Source organism: Neltuma alba, unplaced genomic scaffold (assembly GCF_004799145.2).
Source record: "Neltuma alba isolate B1F8T4 unplaced genomic scaffold, ASM479914v2 tig00012185_pilon, whole genome shotgun sequence".
Classification (NCBI taxonomy): Eukaryota; Viridiplantae; Streptophyta; class Magnoliopsida; order Fabales; family Fabaceae; genus Neltuma; species Neltuma alba.
The window spans coordinates 119,927-138,542 of NW_021636727.1; the positions used below are offsets into that span (position 1 = coordinate 119,927).

The 18,616-nt window shown below is 29.9% G+C and overlaps 2 protein-coding genes across 2 annotated transcripts; both read left to right on the forward strand.

The window, feature by feature from the left end:
- Nucleotides 1–1,118: 1,118 nt before the first annotated feature.
- On the forward strand, nucleotides 1,119–2,225 carry LOC114724345 (probable disease resistance protein At1g15890). Its single transcript, XM_028910684.1, has 2 exons — nucleotides 1,119–1,291; nucleotides 1,376–2,225. The coding sequence occupies exons 1-2, from the start codon at nucleotides 1,119–1,121 to the stop codon at nucleotides 2,223–2,225; spliced, it is 1,023 nt and encodes a 340-aa protein (XP_028766517.1).
- Nucleotides 2,226–17,070: 14,845 nt separating this feature from the next.
- LOC114724346 (probable disease resistance protein At1g15890) lies at nucleotides 17,071–18,177 on the forward strand. The gene is made up of 2 exons (XM_028910685.1): nucleotides 17,071–17,243; nucleotides 17,328–18,177. Exons 1-2 carry the CDS (start codon nucleotides 17,071–17,073, stop codon nucleotides 18,175–18,177), a joined length of 1,023 nt encoding a protein of 340 aa, XP_028766518.1.
- The last annotated feature ends 439 nt before the right edge of the window (nucleotides 18,178–18,616 follow it).

The following is an 18,616-nucleotide window of genomic DNA, read 5'->3' on the forward strand; positions in this document are numbered from 1 at the left end:
TTATAAAATATAAATATTACTAAGATTAAAAGAATAATTTATAATACAGAGTTAGTAAGAGAACACGAATGTAAATTAGAAAGAAGAACTAAAGGAAGTAGATTATATATAATACATCACCTATTCTTTTTTAAATTCGCAAATTCTTGTCTCTTTTTTCTTGTTTTTGTTTTCTACATCATTTCCCTCTTTTCTGACTTTCTCTCCACCAATATGGATGGAAGAGAAGGATAGAAACATAAGATAGAATCAATCATTATGAAAACCACAAAAGACATGGATGATTTCAAAAGAGAAGGAGGAAGGGTGATGGATTGCGATGCCTTGACCAAATATGAGCTTTTGTGTGTTCAGATAGAAGCTTGGTACGATTATCTTCTTTTCTTCCCCTTTATTGTTCGCTTTGTGTTTGATGTATTTCCTTTATCTCTGGATTCAACTTTAGCTTATGCAACATCTGGATTTGGCATTTTTTGTGTTTTGAACGAGCCCTATGCAACCTGATCCGAAGTGACTCAACGGCCCCGAATGATAAACACCACTTTAAATTTTTCTGTCAGTTTATTGCAATACCCTGAATACCCAACTAAAGTAACATTCAACTGTTTGATAGTTCACGCTGTTCCTGACATTACTCTTTCACTAGCTTGATCATGCACGCATCACACAGAAGCATGAATTAGTCTTGTATATGAGGATATCGTTGTTCAGATGTATTCCTGCTCTTCATGTTGTTCCTGCATATAAAGTTTCGGGGATCATATATTTGACCTTTCATTATGTTTTCAATGTGTAGCTGACGTAATACACTAGCTGCAGTAATTTACATGTTGCTTCTCATAATTCCTCTGTTTGTTTGAATTCCCTGGAGCCAACCATGGAAGTTCCTGCAAGTGTGTCAAGCATCATAGGCTTGTGTTGCTCTCTGCGTGAAGTATTTAGAAACAATTATAAACACTGGAAAACATCCAAGAGGAATATTCAGCAGCTGAATCTTGTAAGAAAGATGTTGAAGATGAACTAAATCACTTGTGGCATCTAAAAGGGCAGAGCCAACAAGGGAATGTAATTTATGGTTTGAGCGAGTTGATCAAGTAAAAGCAGATGTAAGTAGCCTCATGGATGAAAATGGTCAGTACAGATCAACTAAATGTTGCTGTTTCATTTGTTCAAGAATCAAGTTGGGGAAACTTATTGAGGAGAAGATCAGAGATATTCATGAACTTCTAGAGAATGTCCCACATTTAGAGGATTCAATTGCTATTCCTGTAAACAAGAGAGGTGGTGTTCTGTCTGTAACTCCAATGGTGGAATATGAAACACATAAACAAACTTGTATGAAGATTTAGAGATTCTTACATGATACGAATACCAGAAGAATTGGTGTTTGGGGGATGGGAGGAGAGGGTAAAACAACAATCATGTCAGAGATTCACAACTGCCTAGTGAAAGGAAATAGTCTATACAATTGCATTATTTGGGTAGTAGCATCAAACGATCTAAATAAGGTGCAACAAGATATAGCTGTGAAGTTAGGTTTGAACTTTAATGAAACTGATGACCAAAAAGCAAGAGCTTCAAAATTGTTAGAAACTTTTAATAGGAGGAAGACATTTGCACTGATTTTAGATGATGTTTGGGAACCATTCTCTATAGAAGAAGTTGGAATTCCTGTGCTAACAACAGAGAATGGTTGTAAATTAGTAATAATAACTCGAAGCCGTATAGTGTGCAGAGACATGGAAAGAGAAGAGGATGTTGAATTGAAACTTCTTTTAGAGGATGAAGCATGGAATCTCTTCAAGGACAAAGCTGGGGAACTTGTACTATCAGATCTGGATGTACAATCAATTGTAATGGAAGCGGTGAAACAGTGTTGTGGTTTGCCTCTAGCTATTGTTGCAGTTGGACGTGCATTAAGAAACACAACTGATATAATAGAGCGGGTGAATGCATTAGAAGAGTTCAAAAGGTCAAGTATTGATATATACAACGTTGACGAAGTATTGCGTTCTCGTTTGAAGTTGAGCTATTCGAAACTAAAGAATGATGCAAGGAGAACTTACTTTCTGTTTTGTGCTTTATACTCAAAAGGTCATCTAATTGAAGAGAATGAATTGATTAATTATTGGGTGTGGGAAGATTTACTGGGTGGTGTAAGCATGGTCGAGATGAAACGAAAGGGGCAAATGATTGTATGTGAGTTGATATCTGCTTGCTTGTGAGAATTAAAAATTGAGAATAGGGTGAGATGTGTGAAATTGCATGATTTGATTAGAGATATGGCCCTCACAATCATGAGTACAGAGCCTAGATGCATTGCAAAAGCTGGCGCGGGACAAGTAAAACCACCACCGCCTCAAGAATGGAAAGAAGATGTTCAATGGGTATCAATGATTGGAAATGATGTGAAATCTATAAACTTCAGTCCAAGGTGTCCTAGACTCACTTCTTTGCTACCTCAATATAATTCATTTGAGAAAAATATATCATATGACTTCTTTGACAGCATGCAAGCGCTAAAAGTTCTTGATCTCTCCTGTATTGGGATCAAAGTTCTGCCTGGGTCTCTTTCAAATTTGAAGAATATATGTGCCTTGATATTCAACCATTGTTGGAATCTTGTTGAAGTTCCATCTTTAGCAAGGCTCACTGAATCAGTATTTAGATTTTTCCTTTTCAAGACGTTTAACAGAACTTCCACAAGCGGTGGAACAATTAACCAATTTGAGACACCTGGATTTCTCCTTCACGTCTGTCCAAAACTTAAAAGCTGGAGTTATATCCAAATTTACTTTTCTGGAGGACTTTTTGATTTTGGGTTCGCATATGATTGGGATATCATCTAAGGATACAAAACCTTGTGCTTATCCAATTAGAGTTGAAGAAATCATATCCTGCCATGAGTTGTCTCTTGTGCACATGCAATTAAATAGCATTGCAACTTCTAAAAAATTGCTGAACATCTCAAGTTTTCTCAATTGAAGGAGTTCAAGCTTGCCGTTGGATTTCGCTATGCATATGACACTGTAGAATTATTTGAGAGAACTAGTTTTGCAATAGATATGTAAGAAGCAGAGAACCTTTCAGAAGCGGAGATTACTAAATTGATTCCAAGAAATGTTATGCAGTTGATAATTTGCAATTCTCAGGGTATGATCAAACGCTTGTCTTTGCACTTAGTGAATGCAATGCACTTGAAAACTTGCAATTTAGGAAGTTGTCCTGAGATGGAATGCATTTCGGAATCAGAGGAGAACAATTTTTCACAGTTGGAGAGAATGCATCTATATGCTTTGCCACATTTGCGGATGATTTGCGGGGAAGTTGTGAAACCAGGTACTCTAATGAACCTGAAGAGTATTCATGTGCAAGGATGTCCATCATTGAAATTTCTGTTCCCAACGCAGCTCATGCTCGAACTTCAGAGTCTTGAAGAAATTGCCATCGGTCTTTGCCCGGGAATGGAAGAAAGTATGGAAGGAGAGGGGAATACAAACACTCAGGACAGCGGCCATGCAGCCAAAGTGACCCTTCCAAAATTGCAAAGGTTGAAATTGAGTGATTTATGAGGATTGAAAGGCATGTACAATGGGGACATTCGATGTGATTCTCTACGCACCATTAAAGTTGTTCGCTGCAATGCTCTAAATAAATTCCCTCTTGGAATAGAGAAAGATCAGCAAATGTCACCATCAACTACTACACTTGAACAAATATCATGTGAAACAGAGAGGTGGGAATCACTGCAGTGGGACCAACCCCAGGCTAAGCATCTCCTTCAACCATACTTTGTCATCCATCCCTGAAGCAGGTACGATTCAGAATGTATCTAAATTTTTTTATTATAATTTTCAGACTTTTTTATCCACTGCATTTAGTTTGATTACATTGTTATTCAATTTCTCATAGAATTGTGGTATGGACACATGAACAGGAATAAGTTTGCTCCGAGCAGCATAATATGGCGTGAAGGCAATATTGAAATGGAGGCACGATCACTTGATTTGATTCAAGCTGTGTTGTTTTATTGTTAATGTTGAAGTTTGTATAATGTTTGATATTTGACGAAAAAACACTGTGTGCGCATCTCTTATATATTGCTGTATTGTTTCTTCTAAATTTATGATGAGGCATGAATTTTAAAGTTATTTTCACATTTATTTGTAAGACTTGCTGTTAACCGTATGCTTTAAGAACGATGATTTGGTGTGTTTGTCAAGTAAGATGTTTATAATCATTTATCATTTAGTTATCTAAATTAGTATAACTTCATAGTGAGAAACAGAGCATCACAGAGTACTCAAACAGTATTGACCTCTCATATTATGACTTATGAATGCTTTGGATTACAATGCTTTCTTTCTCGTAATTTCTCAAATTTTCCTTCTCAGAACCATATTTTATTACTGAAGAGAAAGAACCTTTGAGCTTGCCAAAGCTTGCATACGTGCTCCCAGCTGACACATATTTAGGGAGCCGTTAGGAGAATTTTAAGCTAAACGTAAGGGAATGTTAAAAGAAAATTTGTTTTCAACTTATTCTGATAGGCCAATCAAAATCACTTGTCAAAATAGAATGAAAATAGTTTTTTTTTTGGCAACAATTTCTTATGCATACCTTAAATTCGCAAAAAAAAAAAATTCTCATATAGTTTAATTAAAATTACTTTTTTTTTTGCTTATAACAAAAAATTACTTCTTTTTGTTAACCTTAAATAAATATAGTTATTTATGCCTTTATTATAGTTATTATTTGTAATTGCTTATACAAATCTATTTTACACCTTTGAAGCGCTATTACTTCTTATAAAATTATCAGGTTAATATTTTTTAAAATACTCTTTTGGCCCTTAATATAAAACCTAATTAGAAAGTTAATATTGATTCTAAATATAAGACTTATTTCATATAATTATCAGCCTTTTCTCAATTAACCTTATCGGTGTTCCCTCAACAATGATCAAGTAGAAAGGAAAGGAAGGGAATTAAAAAGATGCTGAGGGTTTTTAAAAAAAATCATATTAATTAATTTAATTAACATTTTTAATCTATTCAAATTAGTTAATTAGGTTTTATATGAAGGATCAAATGAGATATTTCACTTCTATTAATTTTTAAGACGCCGAGGTTTCACCGATGTAAATTGATCTCCGTAGGCAATTTTTACCTTAGGACCACAGAGCATATCTCATGTATATCTCAATTTTTATTTCCAACTATCGTGTGAGAAGAGTTTAAATTAGTTTTTTGAAAATGACATCTCATGAGGATTGTAAATAACCCACTAGAGTGCTTAAAATATATTAACAGAATCTAGGAAAGAAAGAAAATTAGAGAGGAAAACAGAAGGAGAAACAAGTTTTGTTTTGCTTGGATAGGAGAGAAAATATGGGAAGAAGGAAAAGTTGTGGAGAAAATAAAATGAGCCTCATGTCTCATTTTCTATTCAAATTTTCTCTCCACATATAGAGAGGTTTGGAAAAGAAAACAAGATTTTCATGACTGCCTCTCCTCTCTCTCCCTCTCCATATTTGGTTTCTTTTATTATATTTAAAAATTTATTCACTTTTTATTTTTTATCTTAGAACAATATTTTTATTAAATAATTTGGTTTAAGTATAATAATCTGAAAATATATATAAACCCAATAACTTGATTTTAAATTATTTGATGATGTTAATTTTAGTATAATTTTTCTATTGCACTATTTAATTTAATATAATTTTAAATATGATATATTTTGATAAGAACATTTTAGTCATTTAAACACTTGCTAATTTTCTTTCCTCTCTATTTCCTCTAATCTATCTAAGCAAAAAGGATGATAACATCTGCTATTCAGTTTTTCTTTCTCTCTATTTTCTCTCCTCTTATTTTTTTGCTCCTAACTCTTCTTCTCGTCCAAGCAGAACATAAAGCCCAATTGGTAGAAAAAATTAGTTAGAATGAAAAGGTATGGCCGGAATGAAAATTTTTTAAATAACGATGTGTTTGTTAAAAATTGAAATAGAAAATGGGTTGATAAAAAATTTTATATTTGGTCAGATGAAAATGGATTAAAAAAACTGTGCACTTTTACTATGTCACCCTTAATGACAGAATATAATATTATTAAATGAAAATGCCTTTTAACCTTATTGAATAATAACATTATTAAAAAAAAATAATTCAAAAAAATAATTGTATAAAAATATATTATAATTTAAACAAATATAAATATTCAATATAAATATAAAAATAACTATAAATATTAAGAAATTAAAAAATAATTAAATAGTAAAATACAAAAAAAAAACAGAAAAGTTTGCACAGGGAATAAAAATAAATTCACAAGGAAAAAAAGAAAGTATAACCAAACAATTTATAAACCTAAATGGACATAAATAAAGTCAGTTAAAATGTGAATTTTTAGATGACATATATTTGTTAATTTAAATAGGTCAAATGATTTATCATTCTTTAAAATTAATTTTTAATGCAACATGATCCATTTAAAAATTCTGTGTGTATTTTGAAATTTATCTTCAAGATAGTGAGCAAGAGTAAATTATTTAGATAGATATTATTGAAAAGCTTATTTTGTATATAGTTATATCAAATAAATTTCACTTTAGAAGTATTTATAGTTTGTGAAATGCTATAACTATATTAATCAAAGGTCAAAGCTGAAATATTTAAAGAGAATTACAATAAGGTCCCAAGCAAGGAAAACAATTGAAAAACAAGTCTTAGAGGTTGTTATTCTCACTATAGAACTTGTCATTATAAGCTGTTGAGGTTGTTATTGAGACTTTTTGGTAATTATTTTTTCCGTGGGATTTGATTGTAATTCCCCCTAATATTTATGACCTTTATTCACAATTTTAATCATAGCCTTAGAAATATAAAGAATTTTTAATAGGTATTATTTTATTAGAAACTAGATTTATATAACTCTTCAACAATAAGTTATTTACCTAATTTAGATTTAGATTGATAAAGCCTTGTTCGATAAAAATTTAAGCTTTAATAGGGCAAGAGCAACCAAATTTGAATTTGATGTCAGAAATTTAAATTTTCTCACATCAAATTTAAATTTATTTAAAAATTTGAATTTGATGCAACAAATTCAGTTATTTATTGCATCAAATTCAAATATATTCATTTTTTCTTCTCCCAGTTAAAAGTTTAGTCATTAGTTTATTAATGAAAAAAAGAATTTGTATAAAAAAAAAATCCAATTTATGCACCATAAATTCTAACCTTTTGCACAAAATTTAAATTTATCATGTTTCTGTTACACTCTATTTTTAACGTTTTGAAGAGAGCAATTTTTGATTACATATATCATTCTCCTCTAAATTCAAATTGAGCAAATAAGACCTATGAATCTAGTTTTTAATGCAATAAGATCCATTTGAAAATACTTTGTGATTTTAAAGTTATGATCAAAATAATGAGTAAGGGTCAGAAACATTTTTTTTCTTACCAGATTTTGAATCAGATTTGAAAATTCATATCTAATTTACATGGAAGCATTTTTTATTAAGATAAATGTTGTTAAAAAGCTTATTCAGTAAATGTTGATGCTTTTTAGCCAATCCATATGTGTTGGTTGCGCGACTCAACAGTGACAAAGTAAAAAAAATATATGGTAAAGATGAAGATTCAATTATATGTTGGGTATTTAGGCAACTTCATATTATGTTATTATCACCCCAAAAAAAAAAATTAATACGGCTTGAAAAATCTTTGAAACAATTTTGATCTAATATGATTACTTTCAGGGTGGGATGTTCAATGGAAGGAAGGGGGGAGAGGGAGAGCAAGAAGCACCTGAAAAGAGGGAGATGGCAATAGTATATATATTGAGGGGAAAACCTGTCTTCAAGATTTTTCCCATTCCCACTAAAATAGGTGGAAAGCACCTTCCCATATATAAAGGAAAACTCATTGCCCCCGGAAAATGGGTTTCTGGAAAATTTGCCAACCAAACGCACAGTGTCCGTAAAAAATCATGATTTTTCTTTTCCTTCTCCAAATTTTCAAAATACCAAATGGCCTCTAAGTGCTGATTCATTCAAGATTAGAAGCCAAACATGAGGAAAAATTTTGTCTTCAATTTATTCTGATAAACTAATCAAAATTGCTTATCAAAATAAACTAAAAATAAATCTTGCTCCCATAATAACGCTTATGATTTAGTTCTTAATATTTAACTCCGTTAATTTTTGAAGTTCCGGACGTTGTCCGGGGTAAAAATCTAGGTAATATGAAAGGTATATCGAGTAATTAGATCTCAATAGGCAATGTGTTCTTTTTTTTTTTTTTTTTAAAGAGTGAAATATTCTTCTTTTTTTTAATTAGCAGACACCACATTACTGGACAAGAGTGAAATGCTCTAACACCTCTCATTTTTATCTTAATTACACAAATTTTTCCTCTCTTTTGAAAACTCATATAAACTATCTTTAAAATCAATATATATATATATATATATATATATTACATAAGCATCCTTATATATTTTAATTAGAATTGGACTGTCAAGTCTAACTCTTAAACTTCTGTTTGACCAAAATACCCCTTTTAGCATAAGAATTATTTAAAATTCATATTTTGCCAAGAAATAAATTTTATACAACCAAAAATAGTTCTAATACATATATTTTAAAACTTTCTAATATGTTATAAAATTTATTAATTTTTATTATATTATAAAAATTTATAGTTTTAGTTGGTTTCTTTTAAGGGGATAAAAACATATTGGAAATTTTAGGTGCTCTCTGTTAATTTCATAATAATGTGAATACTCAAAAAGGAAAGAAAATGAAAAAAAAAAGTCTTATTTCGCTCCTCAATTTAAATAAAAAATGTTTTCCTGAGCTCGCAAAATTTCTCACAATTTACAAAGATTGTAAATGTTTTGAATCTATCACTGATTACCAAGAACCTATACTTCACTGAGCTTCGATTCATCAGCAAAGTCTACTACGAAGATGAGAACGAAGGAACGAGCATCTTAACCTGATCTCACCAAACTGGACAAGAAAGGAAAAGACGCAGTGCAGAGAATTTGGAGTTCCATTTTAATCTTTGAGTTCATATTTGGATAACTTTTTCCCTTCGTCTTTCATTTTTTTTTTTAAGCTGTAATCGTAGTGTGAAATATCCTAAGAAATTCGAATCGCGGCGATAAATTTACAGTGATCTTAAAAGAATCATGACTGTGCTCCAACATATAAGAGATAGGGCTCTGCAGGATGATTAGAAAAAAGAGACAGTAAAATATTAAGGGAAAATTAGTAAATAAAATTTTGATTTTAATATAACTTTTAATTTAAAAAAATATTTTTAGAAGCTTTTTAAAATATTTGTAATAGAATTAACGGTTTGGATTGAAGTGCATGTTTTAAAACAGAGAAAAATTTTATGTAATTAAGGCAAAAACAAAATGTAGTCAGAGTATTTTATTTTTTGCCTTTTGAATTATACTACTATTTCAATTATCAAAAATAAAGTTAGCAAACTCAGATGGTGTCATAGTGATGCGATTTATTAGTGCTTCAATTTGTTTATGTTAAAATATATAATTAATTTCCAATAATTAACGCTAGCTTATGTTGTTTAATTTTCCTGTGTTAAACTGCCGTGTGCGTTCCCTTTTCTTTTTTCTTTTTTTTTTTCATGAAATTAACTTGCTTAAAGCCATAAAAATTGGGATCGGCTTTCCCATGCTCTTCTCCTCCTTTGTCCAAAAGTACGCGGTTTTGGATTTAAAAATGAAGGCTGATCATTTTTTTTCCCTCAAACCAATATCCATCCCTTTAGAGTATTTATCAGTTGCATGTAGTATCTTAAAATAATTTTAGGGCATCTTAAAATATTTTTCTAATAATATTTAGTATCTAACAAGTTGGACCAGCAGTGTTTTTTTAGTAGCAATATTTTCAACTAAATTTAGAATATTGGGTTCGGAAAATAATGTAAGGTACTTGATACACTAAAATTTAGTTTGAAATACTAGATAGTATTGAGAAAACAATTTAGAGTGCAGTTTGTTAGATATTACTTCCACTCTTTAATATAAGAGTTAATTGACTAATTTGAATAAATTAAAAAAATTGGTTAGATTAATTATTTGTAATAAATAGATGTTATATTTCTTAAAATATCATTACTATTCAAGTGTATTGGCTAGACCTACTATTATTATAAAAACTATCTTAAAAAAAAGATAAATATAAGGGGCAAAGTAAATTTGGGTCTTATATTTAGAATTAAAATAAAAATCAAAAAACTCTTATATTAAAAATAGAAGGTAGTAGTAGGGCAGCGCTCAAAAGTATTTTTTGGTGACAGGTATAAATTATCTTAAGATACTTGATTTTATCGAAAATATTTCAGACTGAAAAATACCTTAGCATGATGGATATTGGTTTTAAAATAAAAAGTGATTAACCTCCATTTTTACACCCAAAATAGTATAGTTTTGGGCAGAGGAGGAAAAGTGGATGGTAAGAACAGAGGAAGAAAGCCGGTTCCATCAAAGTTAACTGAGAGCCTTGAGTGTTCAATGAACTGAGAATTCCTCCGGGAGATGCGAAGGAGGGAGATAGCGGGAGAAGTCCGCGGTGTATGCGGATCAGGGTCGGGTCATGATGGAGACGGTGAATCCGAAAACCAGAAAAGCAGAGCGCTGATGATGACGAGCTCGTTTATTCACTAGCTATCACCAAGTGGAAATAATAGGACTTGAGATTGTGGACTGCTATCTCCTTCGCATCTCCAGGAGAAATTTTCAGTTCATGGAACACTTGACGCTCATCGATGACTTCGACAAATCCATTTTTTCCACATAGACAACAAACACCATCAACCCATTTCTAATACTACCTCTGATCCTAATTATAAGACCCAGTTGACTAATTTGAAAAGATTAATGAAAGAAGTTAAATTAGTTATTTGTGATAAATAAGTTATTGTGATAAATAGGTGTTGTCTTTCCTAAATATCCTTACTAATCAACTATATTGGTTAGAACTACAATTATTAGAATAACTATATTGGAAAAAAATGCATAAATATAAGAGACAAAATGAATAAATTTTTATTATTTAACAATAATTTTAAATAATATATATTTTATTTATTTTCTTTTATTATATTTAATTTAAAAAATATAATAACATTTTTTTTACTAAACTATTTGATTTTTAAATATAATAATGTGATAATATATTTTTATTTTAAATTATTTGATAATATTAATATTCATATAATTTTTTTTATTGTGATATTTAATTTTGTTTTAAACATAATATATTTTGGCATAGAGATAAGGGTATTTTAGTCATTCATATATTACTCATTTTCTTTTCTCTATATTTTCTCTCCTTCATTCAAACAAAATGGATAATACTATTTTCTCTTTGACTTTCTTCTCTCTCCATTTTCACTCTTTCCATTTTCTTTCCTCCTAACTTTTCTTCATATCCAAACGGAGCATTAGTGTCTACTTATCTAATTAAAAGAAATAGTATATAATATTTGTGGCAATAGCAACCATGAACTATTAGTTCATAAGCTTTGTTTCCAGTTTTTATTCTAAAATCATTTTGATGACCTATGTGTATATCACATACAGAATGAAATGAGATTTTAAAATGATATCTTACAAAGTAATTAATTTTAATAAAACAAAATATCAACTGCATTTACTTAAAACTGAAAAAGGATGATTCAAAGATAACACTAAATATAAAACTAAACCATATTTATAGTCCATTAACTTTATATAATGTTTTTATTTGATGTCTTAATTTTAAAAAATATACTTTTAAAAGTCAAACCACAGTAAAGAAAATGGACGGTAATAACATGACTATTACTTCTGGTCCTTAATATACTTTTCTTGTTTGGATGGAGAGAAAATGAGGGAGGAAAGAAAATTAGAGAAAAAAATGAGAAGAGAAATAAGTTTTTTTTTTGTTTGGATGAGGAGAGAAAAATGAGAGGAAAAAATAGAAGAGAGAATAAGGTGCGACGTCCATGTTATTTTCTCTCCAACTTTTCTTTACGTATATGGAGAAAAATGAGAAGAAAACTCATATTTCTCATATACCCTCCTTCATACTAAGTACATAAACGCATATTTTTCCTTTAATACAATTTTTTTAATTTTATTTATTGTGATTTTATTATTTAGCAAAATTATCTTACTGTAGCCAAATTTTATAATAAATTTTAATTATTTAAAAATAATTTTAAATAATATATATTTTATTTATTTTCTTTTTATTATATTTAATTTAAAAAAGTATCCACTTTTTTTTAATTAAAATAACATTTTTTACTAAACTATTTGATTTTTAAATATAATAATAAGATAATATATTTTTATTAATTAATTTAATTTAAATTATTTGATAATATTAATGTCTATATAATTTTTTATTGTGATATTTAATTGGAGAAATTGCAAATAAAGACCCCTAAATATGTAAAATTACAATATGAGACCCTAAATTTGAAATATAGCAAATAAAGACCCGATCTCTTTTTGAAAATATGAAATATGGTTGAAATATATGAAATGCCCCTAGTCAAATTGTGATTTGGTCTATTGAAGTTGTCATTCGCTAAAGTGAACTTGTCATTTTCCATAATTAACTTGTCATTTGGCATACCCTTAACCAAGTTGTAATTTGATCTATTGAAGTTGTCATATGCTAAAGTAAACTTGTCATTTCTTATAATTAACTTTTCATTTGGCTGAAGGGTACTTCAAACATTTCACTCACATTTCATATATGCAAAAAGTGAGACCAAGTCTTTATTTTCTATTTTTCAAACTCAGGATCACAAATCACAATTTTACATATTTAGGGGTCTTTGTTTACAATTTTTTTCATTTAATTTGGTTTTAAACATAATATATTTTGGCATATAGATAAGGATATTTTAGTTATTCATATATTTGCTTATTTTCTTTTCTCTATATTTTCTCTCATTCATCCAAACAAAATGGGTAATTGTCTTCTCTAAAATACCATTATTAATAATGTGTATTAGCTAAAACTAAACATTTAACATGTGCATACTTTGTAAAAAATAGATGAATATGATAGATTAAATAGATTTAGGTCTTATATTTAGGATCAAATTGAACATCACACTGACTCTTATATTAAGTATGGGAGGTAGTATTAAGAATCTTTTATTTATTACGTTCAATAATTGCAACAGCGTTGGATTTGAAGTTTTTTTTTTTTTTTTTAATATGAAGATAAGGGTATCCACACAGTTGTCCGACCAATGATTCTCTCGCAATTCAATTGGGTTAGTTTAAAGAAGTATTGCCTTCACTTTGCAACTCTTCCTCGAGTAAGTTATTTTGTTTTCCCTCTTTTTTCTTGTTGTAAGCATTACTTACATGAATAATGCTTACAGCTTAGATAGTTCTTATTATACGTTGAATATTGATTTTATAATTTTCTCCTATTTCCACTTCCTTCAAAAATATTTCAATCAACAACAAAATATTTCAACATCTAATACAGAAACGTTTAATGAAACTTTGGGGGGGGGATGGGGAAGACATTCAGCAACGAGTTTTAGTGGGAATTAAAAATCAGGCAAAAAACAAAATTAGTGGGAACTGAAAAAATCATTGCTGAAAATTAACTTTCTATGACTGCTTTGAAAGTTGTCATAAGAAGCAAGCCCATTAACGACAATTTACAAGTTGTCGTTGAAAAACTAATATTTAGAATAGTTAAAAGTGAGACTTTCTATTTTAAGACTTTTGAGAGTTATTGGTCTTCTTTTTAAAAACTTTTTAACGACTATTGAAAGTGAAACTTTGAGCAAGATCATGAATATTGCTGTTGAAAATCTCCCCTTAAAAGACTTTCAGTATTGGAGGTCATCGTCAAAGCTTCCTTTTAAAGATTTTCGGTGGTGTCTGTCCCCGCAGAAAACCTTACCTTTCAAGACTTTTAGTAGTGGCCTTCAAAGTAAAAAAAATTATTATGAGATCAAAAAAATAATTACTAAAAAATTTTAATACTAATCTAAGTAGTCTGTAATGATCAAAATAAAAAATAAGAACTTCTAAGATTCATTTTGTAATTATTTTTTTTTAAAATAAGAACTTCTATGATGCGCCACCAACTTGCTCTCTCATCATGGTTTCTTTAGTTCTTCTTTAGTCTTTCTTTGGTTTTTTGTTTCATCTTGCGGGACATACGTATTGTATTCTTTTAAAGCACAAGAGGGTCTCCGCCTACTTTAAAAGGAAATAATTGTTCATGCTGTTCTTTTTCTCTTTACTCTTTATTTTTACTTTTTATTGATTGTAAAACATAATTATTTCCTTTTTTTTTTTTTTAAATCTTGAATCCCTTTTTAGCTTTTATTGTTTGTAATTTATGCTTAGTTTTGTAATATTTTCCTGTTTTAAATAAGACAGAAATATCCTTTTCACAAAAGCCAATAAAATTACTTAAAGTTTGTTAAGCTAATTTATTGTTTGTAATTTATGTATATGTTAAGTTTCTTGTATCTATTATATCAAGTTTTTTAATTACACAAGGTCATGTATTCTTTTTTGTTTCAAGTAAATTTAATGTCCCCTCCCCTCCTCTCCCTCCCCCTATTTTAGCTCCCCTTCAAATTGGGGGTTTTTGGAGGAGAGCCAAATTTTTGAACCATTATACTCTTATAGTTTTTTTAATATTCACTTCTACCCATAAAATATATTATTATCATATTTATTTCAAATAAAAAATATGTTATCCTAAGTAAAAAAATAAAAATAAATATTATTATAATTAAAAATATATTATAAAAAAATTATTTAAAAATAAAAAATTATTTAAATAAAAAATTATAATATTATAAAAGTAATTGTTTTTTTATAAATATATTATTTATTAAATATATTTTAAAGCTGGAAAAAAAAAGATAGCATAAAGAGAATAAAATTTCATTTTTCTTAGAGCATATAAATTTGTTAATTTGATTATTTTAAATATATTATTATATTAATTAGAATAAAAAATTACTGTACTAATTTTTTAATATACATATTAACATGATAAGACTGAATTTTTATTAAATTATATAAACTAAATTAAGATGTAAATTAATTTATATAATATATCAATAAAAAACATAAACTAATATATAAGGGTAAAATGGTAAATTGATTATTACTATCCCTCCCCTCCCCTCCTTGAACCAAATAAGGGATCATTAAATATCCTCCCTTTCTTTTCTTTTTAATCAAACCAAACAAAGTGAGGATAAAATCTCCCCTCCCTCCCCTCAAACCAAGCAGGCCTTTAGTTTTTCTTGGGCTTGTCCGGGGAACATGGATTGAGGGAGCTTCTCCCTTTTTTAATTATTCTTTCTTTTATTATAATTTAATTAAAGTTTTACTGATTAAATATGTTATAAAACTATTACAAAAACTACTGAATTTATCGTGTAAAGCTATCGAAAAATCTAATATTTTGAATGAATGCAACTCATTTTTAACAGTTATAATTTTTTTTAAATATATACTACATATTTTTATTTATATGCAAATATTTTGTATGCTGTTAAAAAAATTTCCATTAATGGAACATAAATTACACTGGAGTCATTAACTAAATTTCAGGTATCTTTGACAATTAATTTTGCAAGGCAGCAATTTTCCCAATTATAATATTATAACTTTACATAAATAAATTTAAAATATTAAAATTTCACTTGAATAGATATCCTAATTAAATCTTAATAACATTTTACAGTTTATATTGATCAAATTATAATAGTACAAATTTATTTATGTAATATTGTAATAATTTTATAAAATATTAAATTTAAACATATCAAATTATAAAATGATAGTAAAGAAAAAGAAAAAAATGGGAAAAATGAGGGGACAGTGTCCCGAAATCACCTCTTCTTCTGTTTTTTTATTATAAAATATAAATATTACTAAGATTAAAAGAATAATTTATAATACAGAGTTAGTAAGAGAACACGAATGTAAATTAGAAAGAAGAACTAAAGGAAGTAGATTATATATAATACATCACCTATTCTTTTTTAAATTCGCAAATTCTTGTCTCTTTTTTCTTGTTTTTGTTTTCTACATCATTTCCCTCTTTTCTGACTTTCTCTCCACCAATATGGATGGAAGAGAAGGATAGAAACATAAGATAGAATCAATCATTATGAAAACCACAAAAGACATGGATGATTTCAAAAGAGAAGGAGGAAGGGTGATGGATTGCGATGCCTTGACCAAATATGAGCTTTTGTGTGTTCAGATAGAAGCTTGGTACGATTATCTTCTTTTCTTCCCCTTTATTGTTCGCTTTGTGTTTGATGTATTTCCTTTATCTCTGGATTCAACTTTAGCTTATGCAACATCTGGATTTGGCATTTTTTGTGTTTTGAACGAGCCCTATGCAACCTGATCCGAAGTGACTCAACGGCCCCGAATGATAAACACCACTTTAAATTTTTCTGTCAGTTTATTGCAATACCCTGAATACCCAACTAAAGTAACATTCAACTGTTTGATAGTTCACGCTGTTCCTGACATTACTCTTTCACTAGCTTGATCATGCACGCATCACACAGAAGCATGAATTAGTCTTGTATATGAGGATATCGTTGTTCAGATGTATTCCTGCTCTTCATGTTGTTCCTGCATATAAAGTTTCGGGGATCATATATTTGACCTTTCATTATGTTTTCAATGTGTAGCTGACGTAATACACTAGCTGCAGTAATTTACATGTTGCTTCTCATAATTCCTCTGTTTGTTTGAATTCCCTGGAGCCAACCATGGAAGTTCCTGCAAGTGTGTCAAGCATCATAGGCTTGTGTTGCTCTCTGCGTGAAGTATTTAGAAACAATTATAAACACTGGAAAACATCCAAGAGGAATATTCAGCAGCTGAATCTTGTAAGAAAGATGTTGAAGATGAACTAAATCACTTGTGGCATCTAAAAGGGCAGAGCCAACAAGGGAATGTAATTTATGGTTTGAGCGAGTTGATCAAGTAAAAGCAGATGTAAGTAGCCTCATGGATGAAAATGGTCAGTACAGATCAACTAAATGTTGCTGTTTCATTTGTTCAAGAATCAAGTTGGGGAAACTTATTGAGGAGAAGATCAGAGATATTCATGAACTTCTAGAGAATGTCCCACATTTAGAGGATTCAATTGCTATTCCTGTAAACAAGAGAGGTGGTGTTCTGTCTGTAACTCCAATGGTGGAATATGAAACACATAAACAAACTTGTATGAAGATTTAGAGATTCTTACATGATACGAATACCAGAAGAATTGGTGTTTGGGGGATGGGAGGAGAGGGTAAAACAACAATCATGTCAGAGATTCACAACTGCCTAGTGAAAGGAAATAGTCTATACAATTGCATTATTTGGGTAGTAGCATCAAACGATCTAAATAAGGTGCAACAAGATATAGCTGTGAAGTTAGGTTTGAACTTTAATGAAACTGATGACCAAAAAGCAAGAGCTTCAAAATTGTTAGAAACTTTTAATAGGAGGAAGACATTTGCACTGATTTTAGATGATGTTTGGGAACCATTCTCTATAGAAGAAGTTGGAATTCCTGTGCTAACAACAGAGAATGGTTGTAAATTAGTAATAATAACTCGAAGCCGTATAGTGTGCAGAGACATGGAAAGAGAAGAGGATGTTGAATTGAAACTTCTTTTAGAGGATGAAGCATGGAATCTCTTCAAGGACAAAGCTGGGGAACTTGTACTATCAGATCTGGATGTACAATCAATTGTAATGGAAGCGGTGAAACAGTGTTGTGGTTTGCCTCTAGCTATTGTTGCAGTTGGACGTGCATTAAGAAACACAACTGATATAATAGAGCGGGTGAATGCATTAGAAGAGTTCAAAAGGTCAAGTATTGATATATACAACGTTGACGAAGTATTGCGTTCTCGTTTGAAGTTGAGCTATTCGAAACTAAAGAATGATGCAAGGAGAACTTACTTTCTGTTTTGTGCTTTATACTCAAAAGGTCATCTAATTGAAGAGAATGAATTGATTAATTATTGGGTGTGGGAAGATTTACTGGGTGGTGTAAGCATGGTCGAGATGAAACGAAAGGGGCAAATGATTGTATGTGAGTTGATATCTGCTTGCTTGTGAGAATTAAAAATTGAGAATAGGGTGAGATGTGTGAAATTGCATGATTTGATTAGAGATATGGCCCTCACAATCATGAGTACAGAGCCTAGATGCATTGCAAAAGCTGGCGCGGGACAAGTAAAACCACCACCGCCTCAAGAATGGAAAGAAGATGTTCAATGGGTATCAATGATTGGAAATGATGTGAAATCTATAAACTTCAGTCCAAGGTGTCCTAGACTCACTTCTTTGCTACCTCAATATAATTCATTTGAGAAAAATATATCATATGACTTCTTTGACAGCATGCAAGCGCTAAAAGTTCTTGATCTCTCCTGTATTGGGATCAAAGTTCTGCCTGGGTCTCTTTCAAATTTGAAGAATATATGTGCCTTGATATTCAACCATTGTTGGAATCTTGTTGAAGTTCCATCTTTAGCAAGGCTCACTGAATCAGTAT

Excerpts from the sequence above, each read along its gene's own strand:
- LOC114724345 (XM_028910684.1), top strand. The coding sequence starts at position 1,119 with ATGGATGAAAATGGTCAGTACAGATCAACTAAATGTTGCTGTTTCATT. Across the intron at positions 1,292-1,375 it reads AACAAGAGAGGTGGTGTTCT|AAGAATTGGTGTTTGGGGGA; the intron begins GTCTGTAACTCC and ends TACGAATACCAG.
- LOC114724346 (XM_028910685.1), top strand. The coding sequence starts at position 17,071 with ATGGATGAAAATGGTCAGTACAGATCAACTAAATGTTGCTGTTTCATT. Across the intron at positions 17,244-17,327 it reads AACAAGAGAGGTGGTGTTCT|AAGAATTGGTGTTTGGGGGA; the intron begins GTCTGTAACTCC and ends TACGAATACCAG.